Raw genomic sequence first — 25467 nt, 5'->3', positions numbered from 1 at the left:
ACTTTCTCAACATCCTCTCATGTTCCATTCTCATTCTCTCTCTCTCCGAGGACAATCTGTTATTCTCTGCCTCCCCCTGACTCTCCATCTTAAGCTAAGCCATCTCCAGCTTGTGTGCCCTATTTCTCTCCCTGTCTTCCAACTCTCTGGGGGACATGTCTTTGGAAGAGATACTGCTGCCAGGTGGGGACAGTACTCCTCCCCTGGCTGGAAACACTGGCCTATCCAGTTGCCCATCTGCATCCCCAACTGGCTCCATCACAAGATCAGGGGCATTTCTTGCTTCTACCCAAGCCCTCAGTGCCGTTTGGTAGTCATCCTTTTTAGAAATGCCTGGTGTAGCAACTTTACATTTCTTGCAGAGATACTTGAGCTGTTTCAAAGTGGAGGTTTCTAACCTCTCTTCCTCAAAATCAAGATCCATAGATGCAACAGATGCTGGTCTACTCATGGTAGTGGGAATTGGCAGTTTTCAGGAAAAAAATAACAGTCCAAGAAAAAAAAAATTCTACCAAAAAGTATGTGGTCGCGTTTGGTCTGCACTCACTAGTAGTGTACACCAATTACTGTATATTAAACACAAATGCAGGTCCAAATCCTCACCACTGACCACCAATGTTAGATCTGGGGGTCTCTAGTTGGCAATGGTATACACCTTTGTCCAAATAGGGACCCTTACTTCTAAGTCAGGGTAAGGCGATTACACTCCTAAATAACCCCTGCTCACCCCCTTGGTAGCTTGGCACGAGCAGACAGGCTTATCTCAGAGGCCGTGTGTTAAGCATTTGTGAATATACACAGTAATACAGTGAAAACACTACAGATGGACACAACACAGGTTTTAAAAAATAAGTATTCTTTATCTAGACTTAACACAAGACCACAAACAACAAAAATCTATGAGACTGTACTTCAGATGACTTAAAGATAATAAAAGTTGCTTAGTTCAAGTTGATGATAAATGCGACAAAATTCTCAACAAAGTACCTGGATGCGTAACGCATAATGAACAAAAGCCTTGCTAAAGGGGAGATGCGTTGGTTCCGTGATCCGGGAGAAATGATGCGTCGTGCCTCAATGCTTGCGCAGAGTGGGGGATGCATCGTGATCCTTTTTTTTTTTTTTTCCTTTTTTTTTTCTCTTTTTTTTATCCTCATATTGCGAAAATTCTATGTGTATGGAAAATTTGGTTTCTACCTCTGACAGTTTTTGTACCGTCACTGCCCATTTCCCCCATGTCATGAGAGTTTTCCTTTTCCGTGTTTAATCAGAGGAGACCCCTTGCCAATACATATTCACAAGTCTGTAGTCAGTGGGAGAGGGAGCTAGCCACCTTGGCTACTCTATGAGTATCATACTCATATTCCAGACTGTACTTTCGCTTTAATCATAGGATAGTGTGCTCTAACCTTCTTTATGGATTTAGGTGTTTCTCCATAATTTCCCAATAATTAAACCTCTTACTGCAATTACCCCGTCTGTCTAATTTGTTTATCTTTATAGCGGAGTTCATCCATTCCCCATGTGATGGGGGTGTTGGCCCAATCCACTTGATACATATTTCCCTCCTTGCTATCACCATTAACACAAAAAGTAGTTTTGTTTCCATTACTGTTAGCTTTACTTGTTCAGTTGTGTTATCAATCCCAAAAAGAATAAGAATTTCACTTACTTTTAGATGTTTTCGGAATATCAACCTTAACGTCTTACCAACCTCTTCCCAGAATGTTCTCAGGGATGGGCAGCTCCAGAACATATGAATATCATCTGCCCTTTCTTCCCCACACTTGGGGCATTTTTTAATTCCTGCATTCTTAAATTTTGAAAGTTTTTTCGGAGTCCAGTAGGCTCTGTGCAAGGTGTACAAGTGGTTTCTCTTCAGTCTCACAGATTTTAGTGTTGACCAACATTTCTCTATTGAGTCATCCCATAGGCTTGCTAGTTCTTCTGTGTCTAGATCTTTCCCCCACGTTTGTTCTGCTATTTGATAGCTTTCTTCCGCTTCCATTATTAAAGTCCAGTACCATTTTGCTACTTCCTTATTCATGGGTAGGATTTTTGTCATTTCTTTTTCCAAGTTTTTACTATCCTTATCCTGCGATGGTATTGTTTTTGCCCAACTATTCAGTTGATAAAACTTAAATTTTGACATTGTTCCGTTAGTGATTTTATTTATTTCTTCCCAGGATATCAATGTTGACCCATTTAGTAGTTGACCCCAATAGTTAATATTGTTTTGTTTTAGAGGGGTGGCCATAGCATCTTTTAGACAGTCCGGGGTTCCGGGAGAGTTCCATATCGGAGCCATTGCGCTGTAGTAGGGAATTTTTAAGATCGTTCTCAACTGTATCCAAAGTTTTGCTGCTTCCTTGAGAACCTTACCAGTGCAGGGATGATGCGTGGATTCTCGGCTTGCGGTCCAGTTGCAATGCGCAAGATGGCGCCTCGATGCGATAATCCTGGTGCGGTGCGAGAAGATGGCGCCCTTGATGTGACAATGCGATGACAATGCGTAGATGCCCTGGCAGCCTTGCGACGATTCTGTACTTTGGAGCTGTGACAGGCCCTGCGACACGCTCCTCCGGTGAGGCGATGGCGACTCTCTCGATGGCGTCACGCTTCTCTGGTGATGGGAAAGCAGGCAGCTTTGACGAAGACGCGCTTCCTGGGAGATGCGGCGGCGGCACGCTTCTTCGGCGATGCGATGATTTCAGCTGCGGCGACGTCATGCTTCTTCTCGATGCTTCGCACTTCCAGCGACACGCAGGCTTTGGCAAACAGAATTCGCAGCAAGGAAACTCTGAGGAGAGCTGGAGATGAAGTCTTTTGTCCCTGAGACTTCAGCAGGAGGCAAGCACAAGTTCAAGCCCTTGGAGAATATTCTGTAAGAGGATGAAAGTCCTCAAAAAGTTCCTTCTCCTTTCCTTGGCAATGAAGAAACCAATGCAGGCAACGCAGCAAACAGCACACTGGCAGAGGGGCAGTCCAAACTCCTGCAGCTTCCTTGGTTCTTGGTAAAAGGTTTCCTTTTCCCAGAAGTGATTGAAAGTTCTTGGGACTGGGTCCCAATATCCTTTGCTCTCTGAAGGCAGAGAGGCCTGTGTCTAGTCCAAACCATTTCCTGAGCACTTTGTTTACATGACTCCTTCCTTCCTTTCACAGTGCAGGGCAGAGACATCAGACACCCCACAGGAGGTGAAGCAAGCACAGGGGAGGGAAGGCACAGCCCTGGAGCACTTTGTTGACAAGATTCCTCCTCTCCTTTCACAGTGCAGGGCAGAGACATCAGACACACTACAGGAGGTGGAGCCAGAATTGTAGAGGGAAGGGCCAGCCCAATTCAGGTCCCATGTGCAACTCCTCCCTCCCATCTAGATGCAGATCTCTCTATTCACCACTGGGCTGCCCCAGCATGTCTTCTGGAATCCACAGCCCTGTCACTCAAAACTCCAAACAAGGAATACACAACCTAGCAGGGGCAGGCCTGGACAGTTAGGCAAGAAAATACCTACTTCCTAAAAGTGATGTTTTCAAACACAGAATGTTAAAACCAGCTTTACTAAAATATGTATTTTATCATTCTGAGTTCAGGCATACTAAATTCGAAATTCTACCATGTTCCCTGAGTCAATTAGGATTATAAGATGTATTAATCTAACTGGCCATTCTGGTCTAGGGGGAACAGGTAGCCTTGCAATAGTGAAAAACGAAAATGGCTGTTGTCTACTATTAGTACATGCTACACATTTCAGGGCATGTCCTACCTTAGACTTACAATGCACCCCGCCCTTGGGCCTACCATAGGGGTGTCCGATATGAAGCACAGGGAAGGTTTAGGGACTGGCAAGTGGGTGACTTGGCAAGTTGACATGGCAGTCAGAGACTGCACACAGGCCTTGCAATGGCAGGCCTGAGACACTTTACAAGCTGCTTCTGTGGGTGGCACAACCAGTGCTGCAAGCCCACCAGCAGCATTTGATTTACAAGCCCTGGGCACACATGGTGCACTGTACTAGGATCTGACAAGTAAATCAAATAACCAAATCATGGACTCACTAATCAGTACATCAATTTAACATAGGGAGAACTTGCACTGTGGCACTGAATAGTAGTGGCACAGTGCCCAAAGCATATAACCAGCAAAACATATCAAAAACAGAGAAGGCAATCAGTAAAAATGGAAGGGAGACTCACGCCATGATGCCAGGTCTAACAGAGACTGATTGGGTGTATCAATATCTGTATGTTTTAGTGAGTGCCTGTGCTAAGTGAGGTCATAAGCAGTGCATTGTTGGGGCACAAGTTATGTTTAGCTCAGGTAACTATAACTGAAAAATTTCAATGGTTTTGTAGAAGTGGAATGTGAGCTTAACTATAAGGTCCCTGTAACCTTTGGATTTTTCAGTGTAACAATATATATGAATATATATGTATATGTGTATGTATATGTGTGTGCATGTATGTGTATATGTGTGTACATATATAATATATATCTATATCACTAAAAACATAACACAATAACAAGACTAATACATTGTCATTAATATATATATATCCATGACTTTTATTTAAATGCAAACACACCTTACAATAAATAGCATTAAATACAATAATTATACAAAAACATACATGCGTAAATAAAAATGTAAATTAATTAAAATGATTCATATAAATTTAAAAATAAAGAAATATATACAAAAATATCAATAGAAATTATTTAAACACTGTTTACATGACAAATGATTTTACCAATGAATAACTAATAAAAGCAATGTACATTTAATAAAAAATATATTGTAAAAAGACATCCAGCCAACTTGCCCTACAAACATTTTGGAGCACTAATATTCAATATTTTGTCACTGTGACACACACTCATATTTTTGCGAAAGGTTTCACTTAATTTTTGATAGTTTTGCTCCAGCAGACAGTTATTAGCACCTACAAAGATGACCAGTTATCCTTCATAGAGTGTTTTCCACTGTGCAGCACCAGTTTAGTGAGCTTTGTTTTAAACCATACATGTTTTTAATCAATAAGCAATCTTTTTCCTGAAATGTGGAAATTATGCAGCAAATAGTAGACCATAGGGTTAGTGCAGTCAATCCATAGTTAGGCAGAAAAGGCAATGGCTGCAAAATTACACTTCTGGGGACTAATTATACTAAGTGCCCGGGGGGGGGGTGAGGGGGGGTATTCCAGAAGGGGCAGCAGACATTTGAGCATCCCTTTCTGTAATACAGATGGCGCTGGCGTACATAAAGTGCCAGAGCTATCACCATTGTGTGTTCCCTCATTTGCATAGGGACGTTACCCCATGAAACTGAGGGAATCCCTTTATCCTTGTGCCAGCACCATATTATAGACATGGGCGCAGAGGCAAAGAAACTGTCAGGAGGCACATTGGCTGGCGTCCTCTTATGGCAGCCTTCTGGAGGTGGAAAAGGGGGTAATATGGACCCCCCAGGCAGGCACGTGCAGACACACACACCACCCGCAGGCAAGGGGATCTCTAATCTCATTTCAAAATGCAAGTTGGTTGCCATCTGCACAGTTAAACATGGAGTGGCTACTAAAAAACCGCTCCCTTTTTTCACTTGAATTCGCTGCCCTGGGTGTGGTGAATTCAATGTAATAGGGCATACTTTCTCTGTTTGGGCCCAGTGCACCTGTCTGTAAGAGTCACAGATTTCTCCCTCCTTTTTGCTGCACTACATGCTGAGGCACAACGCATACAACACAGTAAATTACTACTCTGATCATAAAGGCCAGAACCAAAGACATTCCCAAATACGCCACATTAATGAACCATGCCTTCCCCACTAAGCATATTTTTTAGAGTATTTACTACCCAACGTACATTTTGTTTTTGTGTCTCATCAGGGGTATGAAGCACTACATAACTTCAACAACAAACTAATTAAATAATCAAAATAAACTTCAACAACAATCCAGTACATTCCTCAAAAATATTCTTGATGTTGTACTTCTACTATCTTAGACAAGCTATACAGGGTGAAGATAGTGTGCAATATATAAATGTAGTTGGTCAGGATGCCTAAGTCCTCCCACATAATGCTCCTGGCTGGCAGCCTAAATTCCACTGCTGATAACAAAGCCAAGACACTCATGAGGCCGCAACCATAGCCCGGTTTTACTAATTCTTCTACCAACCAAAAATTTCTTGGACCTGGATCGCTTGTTGAAATAACTTTCCATCTATGTCCTGATGGCAGAAAGCCTGCACCCATTGTATTAAAAATGGCAAAACTGTGACCATTCACACAAACAAAGGTTAAGGCTGGGAATGCTATGCTCAGGCATGGTAGAAAGATTGTTATGGTTTACAATGTTTGATCTAAGGGAACTTGAGAGGAAATCTGCCACCAGGAAGTTGAGTCTGTGTTGATCTGCGTCTAGGTCCACCCTCCAGTTGCCCGTCTTGATCTGAATATTGTTGGATTACTAATTTACTCACACTGTGAGACACTGGATGGGGTCAATATTTATTGTGGTTTGAAGACCTTATTTTCACTTGATGACTTGATTGTTGCTCTTTCCCTCCAAACACTTCCTTGCATAACAAGTCCCATTGGTCAAGTTAATATCTGTTCATCAGGCCACGGTCCCATTCTCTCAGACTGCACAACAGGTAATAATTTCAGTAATATTCTGGGCAATTGCTTTCTATTTGACGTTGAGTTTTGCAGTCTAATAAGAGGCTTTCTAAAGTAGATGATATTGCAGTTTTCCTGCATTTTCTCACTATAGAGGAGCTTTCATTGCTCCTGGCCTCCCAGCTAAACTTTGTTTCTTCATACCACAAATGCCTGGAAGAGGCCATGGAGCAACCACAACTGGTGGTATCACAGCTGGATGAAGCAGTCATGTCCTGCATGTTACGATGGATTGAGCATATTATTACTAACAAATTATTGAATGCGCTTAACAATGCATCTATACTGTGCCTGTCCTACTATCAACTGTGCAGCCCTCCCATAATATAAGCTGGGTATATGCAAGGCAGGAATTCACCTGTGGGTATCTTGCCGCTAGATAATGGCTGTTGATTGCTACCTAACCTATCAACAGTGATTTTACTGGCCCCAGGAGAATGACAGGCGTTGTTGGTTCAGGTCCCCTTACCTCTATGTTAGTTCCTGCAACTAAGGCATCAAACAAATTTCTCTGCAGTGGATGTATTTTGCACTGCACCATCAGAATGTTAGTTCATAAAATATGCCTGATAGTTCCCTCCTTCTCTTAAATAGTGATGACTACAAGCATGCAAGCATTGGAGGGCACTAGATTGCCACACTGCTGTGACGTTCCTTGTGCCAGGCCAATATTCAAGTTAAATTCAATATTCCAAGAAACACTGGCAGATGCAAACCTCTCGATGGAGAAACTCTGGAGGTTGCCACTTGCCAACTCTCTCCTCGGTCGCAGTGACTGCTGCCTGAGGGAGTCACTCATAATGGTGGAGCCTGTGACCTGCAGGTGGTGAGGAATGGAACAAAGGCGCCCAAGACCATGTGAGGTGCGGTGAAAAGGGCTATGCTGCTGCTTACCTCCCAGGACCTTTAGTACAGAAGCACATTGTGCCAGGGCTTGAGGGTAGACCCTGGTCTCTGTGGCAGCCTCCTCAAGCGTGCGAGTGCTGCTGGAAGGGTGGGGCTGCCATGGCCTAGCTCCAGCACTTTTGCCGAGACCTGAGCGATACTAGCTGGAGCCTAGAGGGTGGGTGCAGAGTGACTAGTCCCACCCTGCATTGCACACTTGGGAGATTAGACCAAATAACCTGCCAGATGACCGCAAAGACTGCCAGAAAGAGTAGCATTGACTGGTCTCAGAAAGGGCTCCACCACAGATGGAGGACTATTAGCCCATGACTGTAATTGTCCCTTTAATTGTGGTGGACCCTACTAGAGCCCCACGCAGGCAAAATGATTTCCCCTTTTCCGCATGTGAAGAGCACCATGGATAATATTGACAGCAAACAGGCTTAACTGAACTTTGACTCTATGTAACCTGCCAGGCCCCATTCCATGGATTGGAAAGGGGTGCCACAAGAAACGAACAACCAGACATCTGCTCCCAACTATTGCATGTGCAACAGAGCCTAACTTCAATAGAGAATAAAAATGGATACCCTGACATTGAGAGTGGATACAATGGCGGTCACACTTACAAAGCAAGACAAACAAATAGCTGACACTGAAACGAGAATATCAACCACTGAAGATGACGAAGTGGAGACAAATGAGAAACTGCTTGACATGGGCAAGGTGCTAAATGTGAACAAAACCAAAAAAATAAATGACTTGGAAGCCTGATCACAGTAAAACTACCTGCAGCTAGTGGGTCTCCTGGGAACAAATGAATACGAAGAATATGACCGACTATGTGGAAGCCCTCCTCAAACGCCTTTTTAGCTCTGATGCTTTCTCTCCAATATTTGCTTTTGAGCGGGATCATCCCTCCTTGGGATTGCAGGCACCACACAGGGCACTGCCTAGGCCCACTATAGCCCACCTGTTAAACTACTGAGAGAGGGACCCCGTCCTCGGACCTGCTGGTGTGAAACACGCCTGCTATATGAAGAAACCACCCTGTCCATCTATCCGGATTTCAATCAGGCAGTCCAGGAGGCCTGCTGCTTATATATTCTTCTCAATCTGCGTCAAGCAGGCATTCCATATTGATGTTGTACCCTGCTTGTCTCAGGATCACATATCAGAGCAAACCTCATATATTCATGAACCCACAGGCTGCCTTGCAGTTTGCAAAGAAAGCGGTGTCAGACAAATTGAAACCTCACCAAGAAATCCGGGCTCTACGGACACCAGCTTTAGTGATGTGAAATGAAAACCAGTGACTAGCTAATTTAACCAAAATGCAACAGCAGACCATGATGTTTCTTACCCTAGAACTCCAGCACTCTGTTTCCAAGACAGGAAGCCGTGGGAAGCCTCTGTCCAGCAGAGCAGAGCAGCAAGCGACCACAGAATTAGGGCATGCTTTGATATGCAAATGCAGTCTGCTACTCTGTGCTAGGCTTCTGCCCAATACCCTTAGTCACTACTTTGCAGGCAATACATACAGGAGCTGGAAACTGCTTTCTTTCAGATCACATTGTCATGGAAAGGACTTTTCACCCTGGAAATTATTTCCACTCTCTCTGGTGACCCCTTTCTACCTCCCTTTCCAACTTTGTGTCCCAGGTATTCATCTTCTTTTTGACAGTACTCCTATCTATTCTCATGAAATGGCACTGTGACATGAACTTTGCAAAAATCAATAAAAGTGAGCCATTCTTCAGCACATGGAATGTGGAAAAATATATTGTCTGGATTCGGTACCACAGGACAACATGGAAAAATTATGATTTTAATCTCCTGCATTATTCTGTTCTTTTCATTTATTTTCTGTGAACCTCTGATCAGAAAGTTACACGAACTTCCAATCAATTCCATCAAAAATCCTTTTATTGGTTTCAGCTGTCTTTTCTGAAAATAATGGTACAGTTGTCTCTTGTTGGGCCATTTTAAAATGTACATCCTCATCAGGAATCTGAAAAATAACATTATTTGATGTACAGTAATCTGTGCTGTTTAATTTGCAACATAATTGTTTTCCTGCTAGGCCTGAGTCACAGACAACAACTTGGCAATTTTCCTCAAATTGGACTAATTTTGGTGCAAATTCTTCTAAAACTGGGTTTGTAATTTCTTTGTTTAAAAATCCTGCAACTAAATCTGGAATATCCACTGCCTTCACAATGGACTTGGTAAATTCAGAATTGTGAGGTTTAAAACTCTCATTTTTAAACACAGCAACCTGTTGGACCGGGTTCTGATTTTGTCTCTGGAAATAATTCACATTTGCTCTGGACAACCTATTTAAATTAATGTTAGCATTTTCCATATTTTGTGGGACCATATGTGCTTGAAAAGTTCCTGTCATTGGTGCCTGTTTCTGAACTGACATTTGCATTTGCTTAGTTGGCATATTTTGCATCTGCATTTTTCTATGTTTTTGTGCAACAGGTTTACATTTACATTTCTTCTTTCAATGCTCAAATCTGTCATAAAGATGGCAAAAAGACACATTTTCTAGCAGTACAACATCCATACCTTAATTTGCACAAACCAAAACAGCTTTACTTCCATTCTGTGTTCTTTTAATCTGTACCCAATCAACATCCTTTGCTGGCACTCTGCCCTTCACGAAAGTTATCACTGCTATGTTTTCCCCATAACAACAGAAAATGATGGTGCATTCATGCAAACCCTTTTCATTGTCTCCTCACCTGTCCTTTGAACAACAACTTTAGATTCAAACCACAATTCAGTCTGCATGGCAATGTAAAAGAACATTTCCAAATTAATGCACAACTCTTTTAAAATTTCATCAAATCCATCTACTTGTGGGTACCACGGTATTAATTTGTCTCTCAACTGTGAGAATGTGTTCAGAATTGCTGCAAGTTCACTTTTATTCTGTGGCATAGGAACATGCACTTCTCCCACCATTTCTCTCAATGAGTAAGCAAAAGCTTCTCCCTCATCCTGCTTATTATTTTTCTCAACTAGATCTGGTGGCATCTTTTCCTTATCCAGTTTCCTTGTTAGGTCTGGTGGTTTATTTTACTTCTCACGTTTTCTTGCCCACATGTCTCCTAATTTCTCAAACCCATTGCATTTAAAAATATATTTTATGTCTGCAATGTGTAATTGCATTCCTGAAGAACAATTTTTTTCATTTGCTTCATCATCCATATGTGCCCTGAAACTATTCTAAAATGAACAATTTCCTGAAACATCAATTTCATAATTTTGAGCCAAATCTGTCAGTCTATTGTGTGTAGTTAATGCACATGCAGCTGTTTCCTTACTCAGGGAAACTAGTTATTTTTCCTAACACTGGTTCACATTTTCATAACCTAAACAGCAGGGACTGTTAATTTCTTCATGTTCACATGTTGAATTTAAAACATTAAGCTGTCTCTCTTTTTCATGGTCTGTGTTAATATGTTCTCCCATGTTCTCCATCTTTTTATTCACTGCTGCTCCCTCAAAGCAGGTTTGAAAAATCCCATTTTCAAATATATTCATTTTATCCTGGGCTGCAGATTTTGTAAATACCATTTTCCCTCACCTTTTAGTGCTTGATCTGTCTGGGGTAGTTTTTGTTCAATATTCTGTGAATTCTGAGTTTCTGAAATAAACTCTGCCATAATCACTCCTGCAGCTCTGTGAACCCTTTGAGTAGGGACCATATTAATTGCGACAGTTATAATTTTTCTAGGCATTATCTGTGCATCTGCAGTTTGTAATTCTTGGACTGAATCAGTCACATTTTAAGCAGTAACACCTGGAGGTATCACTGTCAGTGCTGAATCAACAGGTAGTGAATCAACCTGGAATGTCTGCACAGTTTTCTCAGTCTGTTTTTCTCTCTGTTCAACAGAAGCAGTAGCGACTGTAGTACTTACTGGTACACTATTTTCAGTATTTTTAATGGGAACCACATAAAGTGGTGGACACTCAGTTAACAATGCATCCATTTTTTCATTCCCTGAATCATTATTTATTTGAAGCTCTTTATCATCATTAATTCCCTTCTCCTGCATTTGGTGCCTTACCTTTTTATCCTCACTTGCTTTCTCTCTTGCTGTCTCTTCCCACATGATTAAGGCCTCAAATTGTGCAGCTTTAGATGGTGTCTTTATTTCACATAACACTTCCCCTAATTTGTCAATCATTTGAAATTCAAAAGTACCATCTTTTGGAAACCTCAAAGCACCCTCTTTTTCAGTAATCTTGCACCATTGGTGAACCCACATACATGTATTTTGTCCCAAATTGGTAGACATAAAATGCACAGGTGTTCCTTCAGGAGCATCACCAATAAAAAACGAATGTTTCACTTTACCGCCCAACAGTTTCTTTAAACCTTCAAATATTTTCATTTTTGCAATAGTTAAATGCAATTTCTTTTCTCCAAAGCTGTCTCAATTTCAGTCAGTTTTACTACTGTAATATTTTCTGAGTTTTTTTCTTATTCAATAATTCTGTTAGTAACAACATAAAACATTCACTGCGAGTAACACATTCTGCTTACTCTTCACAAAGTAAGAACTTCCGTTTACTCTTCAAACACTACAGGTAAATACCTTCCATTTACCTTTCACTCAAGCTCAGAAGAACCTGCTACTCCTTCAGTGTAACCCTTTCTATGTAAAATTGCACCAAAGTTTCACCAGCGAACTCTTTGCTATCAATCGCTCACACTTTTACACAGAAAAAAGTCCCTAATTTAACACTGCCAGCCCTACCTAGCCTCTCAGTGTTATTCCAACAGACGAGTAACCTCAGAGCAGTGTGGCTTCCATTTACCACCCGCCATTCCTTCCGGGGATTCCACAGGTGTGCATACCTGCATGTCCAGACAACATAGAACAAGACACTAACTTACTTAACATGAAAAGTTAAAACATGTAATCAATAATCCAAAAAATGATGTCCTATGAAATTACCAATATAATCAATAACACCATCAATTCAAAATGAGCAAAATTACACCAACAGTCAAAAAACCCTTAATATTTTCAGCCCTTTAATAATAAATCCTAGCACATTAACAACATTTCACAACCCTATTGATACTCACACCACTCCAGCAATCACCTTCTTGCATCACCTTCCAGTACTGCTTTGCCAGTCTTCAGGTTCTGAGTATTAGAGTCAAGAATCAGGACTTGGACGTTTTATCTAACTTGGGCAATTATTTTACTTCCCTCCTAAGGTCAATGATCCATTAGTCGAATAGTTGATGGTGAAATCAATAATCATTAATCACCAAACTAATCAATATTAACCATCCTCTGCTACCAAAACTGATGCAGCTGTAATTTCTTCTGATAATTTCTCAATGAAAAACCCTCATGCTACCACTATTTACTGCAGAAAAGGTGTTGGTCCCTTGACACCATGTATTACCTTCAGGAGACTTTAAATAAACATCAACAATCAAAAATGCAATTATTATTTAAGCCAATGAAGAGAGTTGTTGAGTATTTTAAAGGGTTTTATTTTGTAGTCAAAAGTTAAGTTTTTCTCTGACCCTTTATTCATTAGTAAAATATCAATCAGGTTACAGAATTTGGAAAACAGGAAAAATAGCATTAATACAGAACATATTAAGGTCTGCATATAAGCATCACATGTAGAAAAGAAAATGTGGCGCAAAATATCAGTCAAAACTCTTCTTAAAGAGTTTTTAAGAAAAATAGTCTTACAAGGCTAATCAATAATTAAATAGTTTGCAAAAATCTCCCATGAAGAGAAATAAATGCATAAGACAAATAAATCCTTTCAGACCTAATTAATTAGTCAAAGCATAAACTTAAAGTTTAGCATCTAAATCTAAAAAGCCTTTCTATCTGTTGCTGCTCTCTGCATCTCTGCCACTCTGATAAAAGCTGCTCCTTGAAAGCATCCCCTCCTTCACCAGACCTTAAAGGAATGTGGCCTGGTACCAAAAATATGACGTGCAAGGACTCTCTGAAAAAATGTGAGCAAGGGAACCCTCCCCTCTCCTCGGTCGCAAACTTTAACCTCCGCAATCTCCTCCCGCGACGTTCTCATACCTAACCCATATAAATGTATCAGAGCCTAAGCCAAAACACAAAGCCAAAATGAGCTAAAAGCCAAATGAGCCTAGAAGCCAACCACGCCTCCAAAGAGGTCATTATTTATACTCTAATTCTTGGCAGACTACACAAAAATGTTCCATCTTCTGAAAAATTTGTACCTGATTGGTCAGCCACGATGGCAAAAGATTTCACTATCCTGACTCATTATAAATTCTAAACTATACCGTTTTAACAAAAGAAGCATAAATTATTAAATACATTTTATATGTTTAGCAACATTTACTAGGAAAAATGTTTCTATCTTTTCCTTGATTCCAGTCACAGCACAGGCTGGACGGATACTTTAACTAACATTGGTACATTGGCACAATCACAAGAATGTACAGTTCACAGTGGCCTTGACTCCTTCTTGGTTTGAGGTGGTGTAATCTGCTCATGCTCTCTTCTTTTAATACAAGTCACAGCTTTGCTGGATTCACAGGTAGCCATGTTTTCTTAGGCCCAAAAAAGCAAAACAAACACAAAAGAGTATTAATTTGATGTAAATCAGCCCATTATGTTTCCCTCCTTTATACTAATACCCCTTTTAAATGTTTACCTAGCCAAGCTATTAGTTTAAAGCAGCTTTTATGATTGGTTTTGTACAACATGCAAAAAATGTGGAAATGTACAACATAGCATTGTTATGCATTAGTGTAACTTGTAAAAGGGCACACACTAAATACAGCGCACACAGTTAATACAGCGCACACAGCAACATGCTTTAATGTTTTAGATAGCTTTTCATGCAAAAAAGCGTTTAGCCCCATGTGTAGTGTTTGGTGCATTATTAATTCACACACATTATAAAAGAGGTGTTATAAACTAAACATGTGTATTCAAATATGCAACAAGCCAAAGTCTCTTAAGACAGGGACAGGGGTGTACATTATAAGGAAAAAATGCTGGGAAAAGAACACATTGTATGGTTATTCTTCACAACTTAAAAAGGCCACTTTTCTCTACACTTGCAAAAACACATGTTAATTCAGCACAAGCATTTCAGACTGACTAGGCCTCACTTTCATATTTTTTATGTGCTATGTTTTTAACTTGCACCAAAATGTGAGTGTTAATTTAAATGCACTCTGTCTGAAACACAAAAAATAAAACAATGCCTGACTGCAGATGACATCTGCTCCTTCACTGGCAGGCACCTCTTTGCAATTGAGGTGCTGAAGGCAGGCACTCTTGACTTCTCCAAAGGGTAAGCCCTAATTAACAGCATTACCTGGGCCTGAAAGTTAAGGCGGTATCCTCCTCCGTATATGGCGCACTTAGCCATTGAGCATTGCCTTGCTCACTCCTTCTCCCTTCGGGCCTTAATAGGCCAAACCCCGACCTATAAAAGGGCAGAGATCAACATAGTGGTGAATACGCAGATGGCCTAGGAAGGACTTAGAAAGTGCCATAGCAGCACCATTCTATGCTGTTCTAACCAGGCCCTCCCACAATACCCACTATCACTAACTGCAAGCGATTCGAAGATCCTGCATGAGGGGCAAAGTGTGTGAGCAACCTCTTCCTGAATGACCGCTTGTTAAAAGCTGCACTGATGACACATAGGGGAGTAGCCATGGTGTTCGAAAACTTTGTGTATTTGTGCATTCGAGCGCTTCACCGAACTCAAAATCAATCCTTCCCACTGAAATCACCTATGTGCAGAGCATTGACTTGCCTCCTATTGCACACTCAAGCAAACAACTGGTGACTAGGCTGTTCACTGAGATGCAAATTGGGGCCAGACTGGGAACAATAAGCAGCCTTGGCCAATTTGTCAGATCAGCCCCCGGTGCGGGTGTGCTGCAAGAGTGAAGACCAGCTGTTTTTGTTGCTGGAGGCCGGTAGTGCTGTAAACCCCCCCCCCCCCCTCCACCCCCAGTTTTTAAAAAAAAAGTCCTCCACCTTCTCAAAACCAGCCCCCACTCTTCCAACCTCCAGGGGAAACACCCAATGCCCGGTACGGCCAGTCAGGCCCATATACAAAGAGCAATATTTACAACGCCAAACGCCAGATTGAAGTGGGAGGAGGACGTGGGAGAAGCTGTGACAGCCAAGGGATGGACGTAGGGTTTTGCTCAGATCTGCTCCAAATGTCCATCTTCGCCTTGTACATTTTAAGTTAATACATCACATATAACGCACCCCTCTCACGCTGTATGGGTGGAACCTTAGAGACGACCCTAATTGCAGCCGCAGTCGAGCAGCTGATGCAGACTTCAGACATATAGCATGCATGTTCCCGCAACTAGTTAGTTACTGGTGCAGGGTATTTCAGGTTCTCCCAGAAATTATCAGCATAACAATGACGCCATCCCCAAAGCTGGCCCTGACGGGATGCACGGTGACTGTCCCCTGTGAAATGTGAGAGACCAGGCACCTGTGCCTGGGGGAAGTCAAACACCTACAATTAACACATGGTATATGAGTCTAACTTAGCAATTAGACTCCTATACCATGATACCGCCAGCCAGTGGTTTCATGGACCTATAGGACCTCCTGCACTCATACCTACCAGCACATGACATGGCTGAACCTGCTCCTACTGGACAGGAATACTAGGCTGGAGGCACAGCTGGAATGCAGAGGCTAGCATTGCACACTAAAACAATACAGCATGTTACTAGAAGTAGAAATGATGGACTGAATCCTCAATTATCAAGGCGCTGGCCCATTGTCTAAAAGCGCAGGAAGTCTATATGAGGTTGTGCACTCATATCACAGTATAATGATGTGGACAGAGAAGTACGAACCAAATGTGATGCCATGTCAACATATCCTGTATGCATTACATAGATAGTAGCAGACTGGACCTTTGTCTGTATGGCACCATTAATTTTGGTGCAATGTACTGTTGGGGTAGGTGGGGGTTGTTTGGAATGTTACTTCAACTGCAGGAAAAAAAATGGGGGAAAAGTATACAAGTAGTATTAGCCATTGGGGAGTACTCAGCCGTTATTTGTATATTTATGGCCGTAATCTCTGCATCCATTGCTTTGTTCAACTTCAGGAGCAAAAACTAGTTGGTGGGAGAATTGAACTGATAAAACACTGCTGCCTGGCTGAACCCTTGCAGCCCACTTGATAGAAAAGTTGGAATGAAGTAATTTCACACAAATTAAAATTTCACAATTCTGTTGCCATAGTTACAAATCTGCACCTTTTAATCTATTGAATTTTGTGCATAGCTATGCCACACCAATGGTGCACTGATGCAAGTGGAAGGTGACGTGTCGGGGAATGCCACAAAGTTAGGCACTATATGTGCAGGTTGTGGTTCTAGCAGTACAGGCACGTCAATCGCTGAAGCATTCAGATACCCGGCCGAGGCACCCTAAAAGTGGGAAATCGGGAAAATACAGCTGGAGTCACGGTTCAAGTCAGTGTGCCCTCGGAAGAGTTTGCTTTCTGGGAAGCGTGTAAGCTTTTCGTAGTCTTTGTTCCAAGGCACGGTTTTCGAATTATGCATGCTGGCAAATTAAATTGTGCATTATTTCCACACACATACCATACTGAATACAGCGGGGGCAATGAAACGCCCAGCAGGAATATTTTTAAAGGTCCCATTGTGTGGGAGGAGACATGCCTTTACCTTTCCTGCCCATGCTCCTGCAGACTGGGAAACCACTGTGTCCAGGGAAGGGTTATCCGGGACACCGTGAGCTGGCCACCTTTGGCTCTGAGAGAGGGGCCACACTCCTCCCTCCCCTTTCTTTTAATGTTGGCCACGAGGGATATGATCTCAATCCTTTTCAGGTTTGGGGAGGTGGGTCAGTATTCCCCTCCCCATTCTAATTATATCATCCAGGGGGATTGAGCCCCAGTGTTGGGGACCCAGGTCCTTCCAGAAGCTCTGCTAAGTGGGACCCGCATCCCCCTCCCCCAAATATTCATTAGCGCTGCCCCCCCCCCCCCCCCCCCCACGGGCCCTGGCCCATCCTGAGAGGTATTTTTTGTCCTGCACAGAGCCAACTCCTTTTTTTATTTTTCCTGAAAATTTGAGAATTTCCCACAAATTCCCTGCAAAATGTAAGACATAAAATAACTTTGGCCCTGGATGGTCTTCTATGGCCCGCCTCACCAGGCTTTGAGCAGCAGGGTATCCCTACCCTTCCCAGTGCATCTATATTTGTATTCATTATAGGCCTTGGGACTGAATCCCCAAGTCCTAAGATGGCTGATGCCACAACATTGTTGATGTGGTAGCAGCCAATCAGATCTCAGCTTGATCTGTGGATCTTTTGTGGCATGATATATACTAAGTTATAGGATATACACATAATATTTGAAAGTAGTGAGTCATAGGAGCTCAAAAACTACAAAACATTTTCTGGACCAAGAACTAACTCACTGCCAAATTTGATGTAAATCTGTTCAGCCTTTTGGGTTGTAGTTCTGCCTATATTTCCTGGGGAAAAATGAATGGGGACAACACTGTGTCATGTCATGAGTGATATGTGACGTCATAAGCAGTGCATGGCTCAAATGAGTTATAGTTAGCTCACAACATTTTAATGTTTTTGTTTCTTTTAAATATTAGTTTATATAATATTTTACATGCGACTATACCATTACTTTCTTAAATCTTACGTTTTTCAGTGTGTGTTATAGATATATACTGTGAAGTTATAGTTGAGACCAAGTTATGTTTATATAAGAATTTTTTTTGTAGTTTTCTTATAACTTTGGTGTCATTTGATGAATCTTCACAAACCGTTACCTTAAAAAGTCTATAAGCACCTCTGTGCCTTCAAAGAAAGTGTTGAGGTGATCTTGTTGGGGGGGAGAAAGTGGGGTACCAAAATGCATTTTCATCGTGAAAATTCCCATAGCACTACAGCCAAAACAGATGAACCAAACAACAACAAATTTGGTCACAGGCTATATTTTTACCAAGAGAGGATGCTTTATTATGATTTGGTGTCAATTGGTTGAGGAGTTTTTGGGAGATTTATATTAAAAATGTATAAATATTTCATTCAGGCTGCTGTAGTGCCTCTGGACCAGCAGATGAAAAGATGATCTTATTGTCTGCCGTCAACATCTACAAAGATGTTTGGCAGCAGTTTTAGGACTTGGGAACTCATTCCCGGGGTTGTAGTAATAAAAAAGAATAAACATAGGGGAAGCTGGGCAGGGATACTGACCCTATAGGCCTTGTGCAGGGATCCCAGAGGAACCAACAAGGGCCAAAAATGTATTTTATTTTTGCAGGTACCTCAGTAATACCGTGACAAAAATAAAAATATAAAAAACAGGGGATGCGCCCTCCCTTTTCAATTATAATTATAATTACAGTGGGGTGGGATTACAGTGGGGTGGGCCAGGACTATGTATATTTGTTTATATGGTGAGGGAGTATGAGGCTCCCCTCCCCAAGCCCTGCAGTGACCTTGGGTACCCCATCCACGTGTGCTTAATGCATTGTATACTTATTTGGGGGTGGGGGGGTGGTCCCCCACCCCAAGACATACAATTGCCCCTGGGTCCACATTTCTTGGGGCCAGACACATTGTATATATACATTTGCGGAGGGACCAGGCAGTCCACCTACCCAAGCCATGTAATACCCCCAGGGTCCCCATACCCTTAGTCCCTACTGCAAGGCAGTGTACCTAGGGCCCCATCCCCAAGCACACTGTGTGATGCTCCCTGCCTGTAAGAGCAGGAAACACTTCATTACTTCTGCTTCTGCTTGGAGTAGAAAGGCTCCTGCTAGGCAGGAGCAAAAAAGCTACCTCCCTGTCCATGCTTTGTTGGGCAGGGAACACAGGATTTCTCCAGACAGCGGGAGCCAAAAACAAACCTGCTCCCAGCTGATGGGAGCAAACGAATGACGTTTGCTCCTATTGGCACCCAGATTTCAGGACTGGTTGGAGCGCTGACTGGGCCACTGGGGTCATGCCTCTCCCCGTGGATGACCAATATTTACAACGCTGTTGGTGCCCAGGATGGGACTGGGGCACTCAAAAAATAATAATTCAAACAATGCGGCAAAAGCTCTTACAAGTACTCCGGCAGATCAATTATTATTTTGCTGCTCCCAGCTAGGAGAGCACTTCTTTGGATAATTTGAATATCGTTTTCTGGTTTGGGGTGCCCAATCTGGCAGTGGCATGACTAAGATGTTACAAAAGTATTGTGGAGGGCTGTATGTAGTGCAGCAGCCCCACATAACTCATTTATTGAAACAATTCTGTTTCCTGAGGCATATAAAACATGACCACAGGAAATGTTTGTGGCATCTCTAATCATTTCTAAAGCTGAATCTTTTGTTCTTCAGCAGAGAATTGCAGAAGTCCCAATTTATCTTATGGCTGTAGTGTGTGGCCTTAGGAGTGTAAAAAAAAGTATGACACCTGATTAATGATATGGTTTTGGATTCTATCAGCTTTAAAGTTTAATCATAACTTGCTTGCTATTTTGTTAACGTGGTGAGCACTTGACCGATCCACTAGTCTTGCCTTGCATACTGTTACCACTCTTTGATGAGGCCAATAGACTTTCCTTCATATAATGATGTGGTGGCCCCTTGACAAAGCCAATGGGCTCGAAGTCTATGTTGATGTGGTCATCTCCTGACAAAGTCAACAGGTTTGTCATGTATATATTGATGTGGTGATCCATTGGCAAAACTAACCAGTTGACCAGCCATATTTACAATAACACCCCTTTATATTATGGTGAGTGCTTTCATCGGCAGGCCGTGCATGGTGGTGTTGGCCTTCCTCGATTGGGTGGGTGATGTGCCTATCTGCCTCAGGCAAGTGAAGTTATGGTTAGGTATGGTAGTAAGATCATACTTTGTGTTAAATAAAAACAACTAGAAATTCACTGAAAAAAACAAAGGTTGCTATTTGCTCTGTTCAGCCCACACTTTAATTTGTATTCAATGTTTTGACCATTCCGACCAACTGTTTAAACGTACTGCACTATTGACCCAGGCCGGGTGGTTTTTACTTGGGCATAACACCGTAAAAACTCAAGAGTTCCTTCGCTCTCCAGCAGGTATGCTTTCTGCTTTCATTCAAAGCAGACAAGTAGAACTGTGTTGACAGGCTTTCAGAGACATGGGTCAGCTTGGACTGGAAGGCCTTTATGATGTAGGAACACTGGGTAACCAGTTTGGTTATCATTTGTTGCTACATAATATCAAGATTTAGAAACCGAAATTAACGCTAGTGGCTCTCTACTAGAACCATCTGTAACAATGTGAAATTTTTAAAGTAAGCAATTTAGTACAAGGTTGCTCAACAATGAAGGCATTTCTTTCCTTTCAAAAAGTCATAGTGGTATAACTTATCTTGGATATACCAAAAGGAAGTTATTTTTATTATAAGATAGATACCCCACATTTTTGCAATGACCCCAGTCACTTTTCTTTTGTCTGGCAGCAGACAACTTAAGGTGACTAGACAACCTTATGTCATCAGTTCTTAATTGTTTCTTATTGTCTCCAATTGCTTGCATGGCCTATTTTAAAGACCATGTCACTCTGCCGATACTTATGTTGTTGCATTAATTTGACTGTATCAGTGGTTTAACATGAACGTATACCAGACTGCCATATCAGCTACAGATTTTGGTATTTAGGGTGAGTGTGCGATGAGGGTACTTTATTTTTGTGTGAATGCATTTTTTGTTCTAATATTTGGGGGACAGGATGTGCAATTCAAGGGTCACATTAGGAATGCCCTGGTATTTTGAAAGGTAATTCTATATGCAGTAAATAAGTCCAGTTGCAGTATTTAGAAGTTGCAGTATTAAGCACCATTCTGGGTGTCGGACCTTGAAATGATGCACGATACTAAAACAGCACTTTGACCATTGCTTTTTTTGTGAATTTCTAAGGTTTTGGTTATTAATGTAAAGTATGATCAAATATATTATTGCTTTAACCTTTGTTGTCCCTAGAAAGAATCCGCCAAAGGCACCGAGCGTTGTCTTGTCATTTAAAAAGAGAATAGGTGTGTGCCTGTCCGTGGACCTCCTTAACGCAGCTCAGTAGCTCGATGAATGAGCTGGCATCTGCTAACTCACGCTAGATGAAGGGAAAGCCACGGCGTGCGTGCACCGCGCAGTGCAGCCGCTCGATGGTTCCCGGGGGCTCGCCATGTCTTCAACCAATGTTAAAGCAGGAGGGCGTGTCTAAGTGTTAGTTGTGATTTAATCGGGTAGCATTAGTATGCGAGTGAGTATTAAGAAACGTGCACTGCAGGCGAAAACGAGGTTCCGGCCTGTGGGACAGCATTATGTTGGGTGTGTCATGTTGGCGTGCTATACTCTATGATGTTAGGGAGTCAAGGAGAGCCAATCTGATGATCTCAAAAGGGATGACGTAATATCACAAGAACCCGTTGTGAGGCAACCACTCGCCCTCCTCTCCGCAGGGGTCGAAACGTAGACCGTCTTACTAAACTCACATGCTCATAGAACCAAATGTATTGATTGAAAGTACACTTATGAGCAATGTATATATAGGAACTAATTAACCTTATATAGGCTGTAAAGGTCTATTTGTACATACTGTGTATTGTATTTCGTGTCACAAACACCTTTACCTTGTCCCTCACCCATCAACTCACTATCACTACCCTATATCTTCCTTCTCCTACACCTATGACCACTACCAATAAGTAATGTTGAATGACCTGTTAATGGAGTGGGAAGGAAGGCAGGTAAGATGAAGGGGGTTGGCCAAGAATGGCAGGTAAGATTTTCTGGGGTGTTTTTTCCCATTGGGACAGGGATACATAACTGAGGCCATGTTATGTATGGCTGCCCCATTACTTCTCGGTCACTGTCTAGCAGCTGAAATCTGTGACAGATGATTATGGGTGCTATACATAACATAAAATTATAGATGGGTAAGAAGTGAATTACGGGGATGTTTTTCACCTCTGTGTTCCGAGCGACATCATTATTCTAGTTGTGTATTTGATGTCACTCAGAACCCCTCGGTGGAAACCCATCTTCTTAATTCACTGCTACCCATATGTTATTCTATATGTTCAGTGCTTAATTTGAGCCGGTAGGTGCCAGTGAGGGCTACTGCCACTCATTTTTGGGGACTGGCAATTATGTTTTTTTCTTCGGATATTAACTGCCAGCAAAACAAAAACACAAACTGTGAAAGAAAAAGGAAGATAATGACAGAAAAACTGTCACAAAGGGAGAAAGCAGGAACCTGCAGGTATGGGATAAAATGGCAAGGAGTGTATGGTAGTGGATTAGAGAGGCGTTAGGTGAATTCAACCTTGCTATATGACATTTAAAAGCACCTGCTGAGGGATTCTGGTCAGAGATTTGAGCGCCCTCGCGCATTTTTTTTTACATTTCTTTTTTTACAATTTAAGCACTGAAAGTTGTAAGTAATACACTTACCATAATTTCCCTAGACACTCACACTATTGAAAGATGTTTTGGTCAACCCTCGAGGACGTATTTCTGTGTCAGTATTTAAATATGTAAACTAGAAGTGAAACGCAAGCTGAACGCATTTTTTTCTTCTGTTCTGGTAGTTGATCGTCCGCCTGTGGCCAACTAGCGGAAGACATTTTCGAAACAACTGTGCTTTCTTAGCAGTTTTCTATCTGGACAAGTTTATCATAGCCCCAGTTGTAGTGCACCTGTGTTTGTGAAGAGAACAATAGGGCGCGCATTCCTCACGCTGTCTGATGTCTTTTGTTTTTAGATGATTATAGATTAAACTGCATTCATTTATATATCTCGAACAGCCGAGACCCTTTATAGATTCAGCAGTATGCGAGGAAAATTACACGTCTTTTTTTCTCATTGTTTTTCTTGAAGCTCTTGTGGAAGCCATGGATGTCGAGCTGCACCTGAGACCACTGAGAAGACATATTGAGTCTCTCCGGGACACCGAATTCCCACGGACCCAAGTTTTAATTCCCCCTTTGTTTCACACCATCTGCCTGATCTGGAGCCACTCCAAGTTTTACAGCATTCCTGCACAGATGATAGTTCTCCTGCAAGAGTTTTGCAATTTGCTCATTGACCAGGTATAATCTGAATTGTTATGTGCAAGCAACGATAAATAACTATCAGTCAATATCAGTTATGGGACCAGCATGACTCTGTGAGCTTTATCAGTGTACTTTTTGGAGAAACCGAAAACTTCCAAAGATCTTGTTTTGTTCGCTGAAACATTTTGCGTACTTTTAAAGACCGACTTTAACTGAGCAACTTTGGTTTCAGTAAGGCAATTGTTGTATGCTGTAGATATCTTTGAGGAACTTGTTTTACATATCTAATTGCTTCAGTGTGCTGTTTTTTGCAAATGAAAGTCTGTCACAATAAAATGTTCAGTGCAGCATTGTATTTCAACCAGCAGCTATTATTGCTGTTATGTCACGTTTGTGTTGCACTTAAACAAAATTACATTTTCAAAACTAGGTGTGCTAAAAAGTGTTCTAAATGTAAAAAAAAGATATCATTTTGACCAGATGAGCCGATGTGTTTTTTTTTTTAACTGTAGTAAACACTGCGAATTTGAGTTTGATTCGCAAAAAAAGGGGTTTCCTAGGGATATCAATCCTATTTTAGGAGTTGGTGACATTTTATAGATTCCTTAAATGGCACTTGGTCTGCATATCAATTCGGTATTTGAAAAGGATGTGTCTGAGGTTCCCTTCCAGATACCAAATCTATAACCTATGTATCGGTGGGTTGTGGCTGTTATTTTGGTCACAAATCATTGAAAAGTTACCGACACCCCCTACCCTTAGGTTGGGTAGTAGCTCATTTGGAAAGGGCATGGTGTCATTGTATCCCCTTGTGGACTGTGGTCAGTGTCATGGGGAGATGGCATACCCTCATTAAAAAAAAAAATAATAATTTAAACCAGCTCTTCTCCATTAGGGAAAAACTCTTTATCATTGATGAGCAACCAGGTTGTAGGTAGGCACATGATCGATATGTGGCTAGAATGCAACCGTAACAAGGTGCCATTTCAGGGTTAAACAATGCAGGATAACTGTGGGTAAGTTGCTTAAACACAGGGAGGTCTCATCATATGCACCACGGCAGGAAGGGTTGTACGGGGGCAGAAAGCTAATAGAAATACAAACTGGAATCAGTATAGAATTTGCTTTTTAGATATGCTGTACGCATAGTCTTTATATTATGTGAAATAGGCACACCAGCTGTTTCATGTGACCGTGAAGTACATGTAATGCGGCTCAAAGGAAGAAAAAGCTTAGCACAAGTCGTCCTAGTGACAAGGAAATTAGAAGACTGTATAGACAAGCAATCTTCACCTGAAGGTGCAATTACCTTAAAATATATGCTTCGGGATGCCGTGAAAAATGTTTTCTATAAATAACTGGTCCTTGAGGAAGCATTCAGCTTGTGTTCTACAGCATACTGCGTGTGCACACATATATGTGTTTTTGTGTGTGTGTGTGTGTGTGTATATATATATATATATATATATATATATATACACACCCACACACACACACACACACACACACACACACACACACATATATATATATAGATACATACATACATCCATACATCACACACACATATATAGCTGTATACAAATAATAAAGGTTCCACCATGTACTATGATACAGTGCAATTATCCTCCAGTTCTGAACTGGACATTATCGCTCTTACTCAGACCTCAAAAGAGAAAACCCGGCACTGCCGTGATCGATTTCAATGAATTCCAATAAACAGGGGGCAGGATGAACTGAGACGTTAAGTCAGTAAATAGGCAAAGCCTATCTTTTACAGTG

The 25467-nt window shown here is 41.7% G+C and overlaps 1 protein-coding gene across 1 annotated transcript in view; it reads left to right on the top strand.

Moving 5' to 3' along the window:
* DNAH11 (dynein axonemal heavy chain 11) overlaps nucleotides 1-25467 on the top strand; it is a 3642058-nt gene that overhangs the window by 444249 nt on the left and 3172342 nt on the right. Inside the window, exon 6 of the mRNA XM_078663510.1 lies at nucleotides 23510-23721. Coding sequence (XP_078519636.1) covers nucleotides 23510-23721 — 212 coding nt within the window. The remainder of the gene's footprint in view (nucleotides 1-23509; nucleotides 23722-25467) is intronic.

This window comes from Lissotriton helveticus, chromosome 10 (assembly GCF_964261635.1).
Source record: "Lissotriton helveticus chromosome 10, aLisHel1.1, whole genome shotgun sequence".
Lineage (NCBI taxonomy): Eukaryota > Metazoa > Chordata > Amphibia > Caudata > Salamandridae > Lissotriton > Lissotriton helveticus.
The sequence above is the reverse complement of the archived record's forward strand: the minus strand, read 5'-3'. Positions and strand labels throughout refer to the sequence as shown.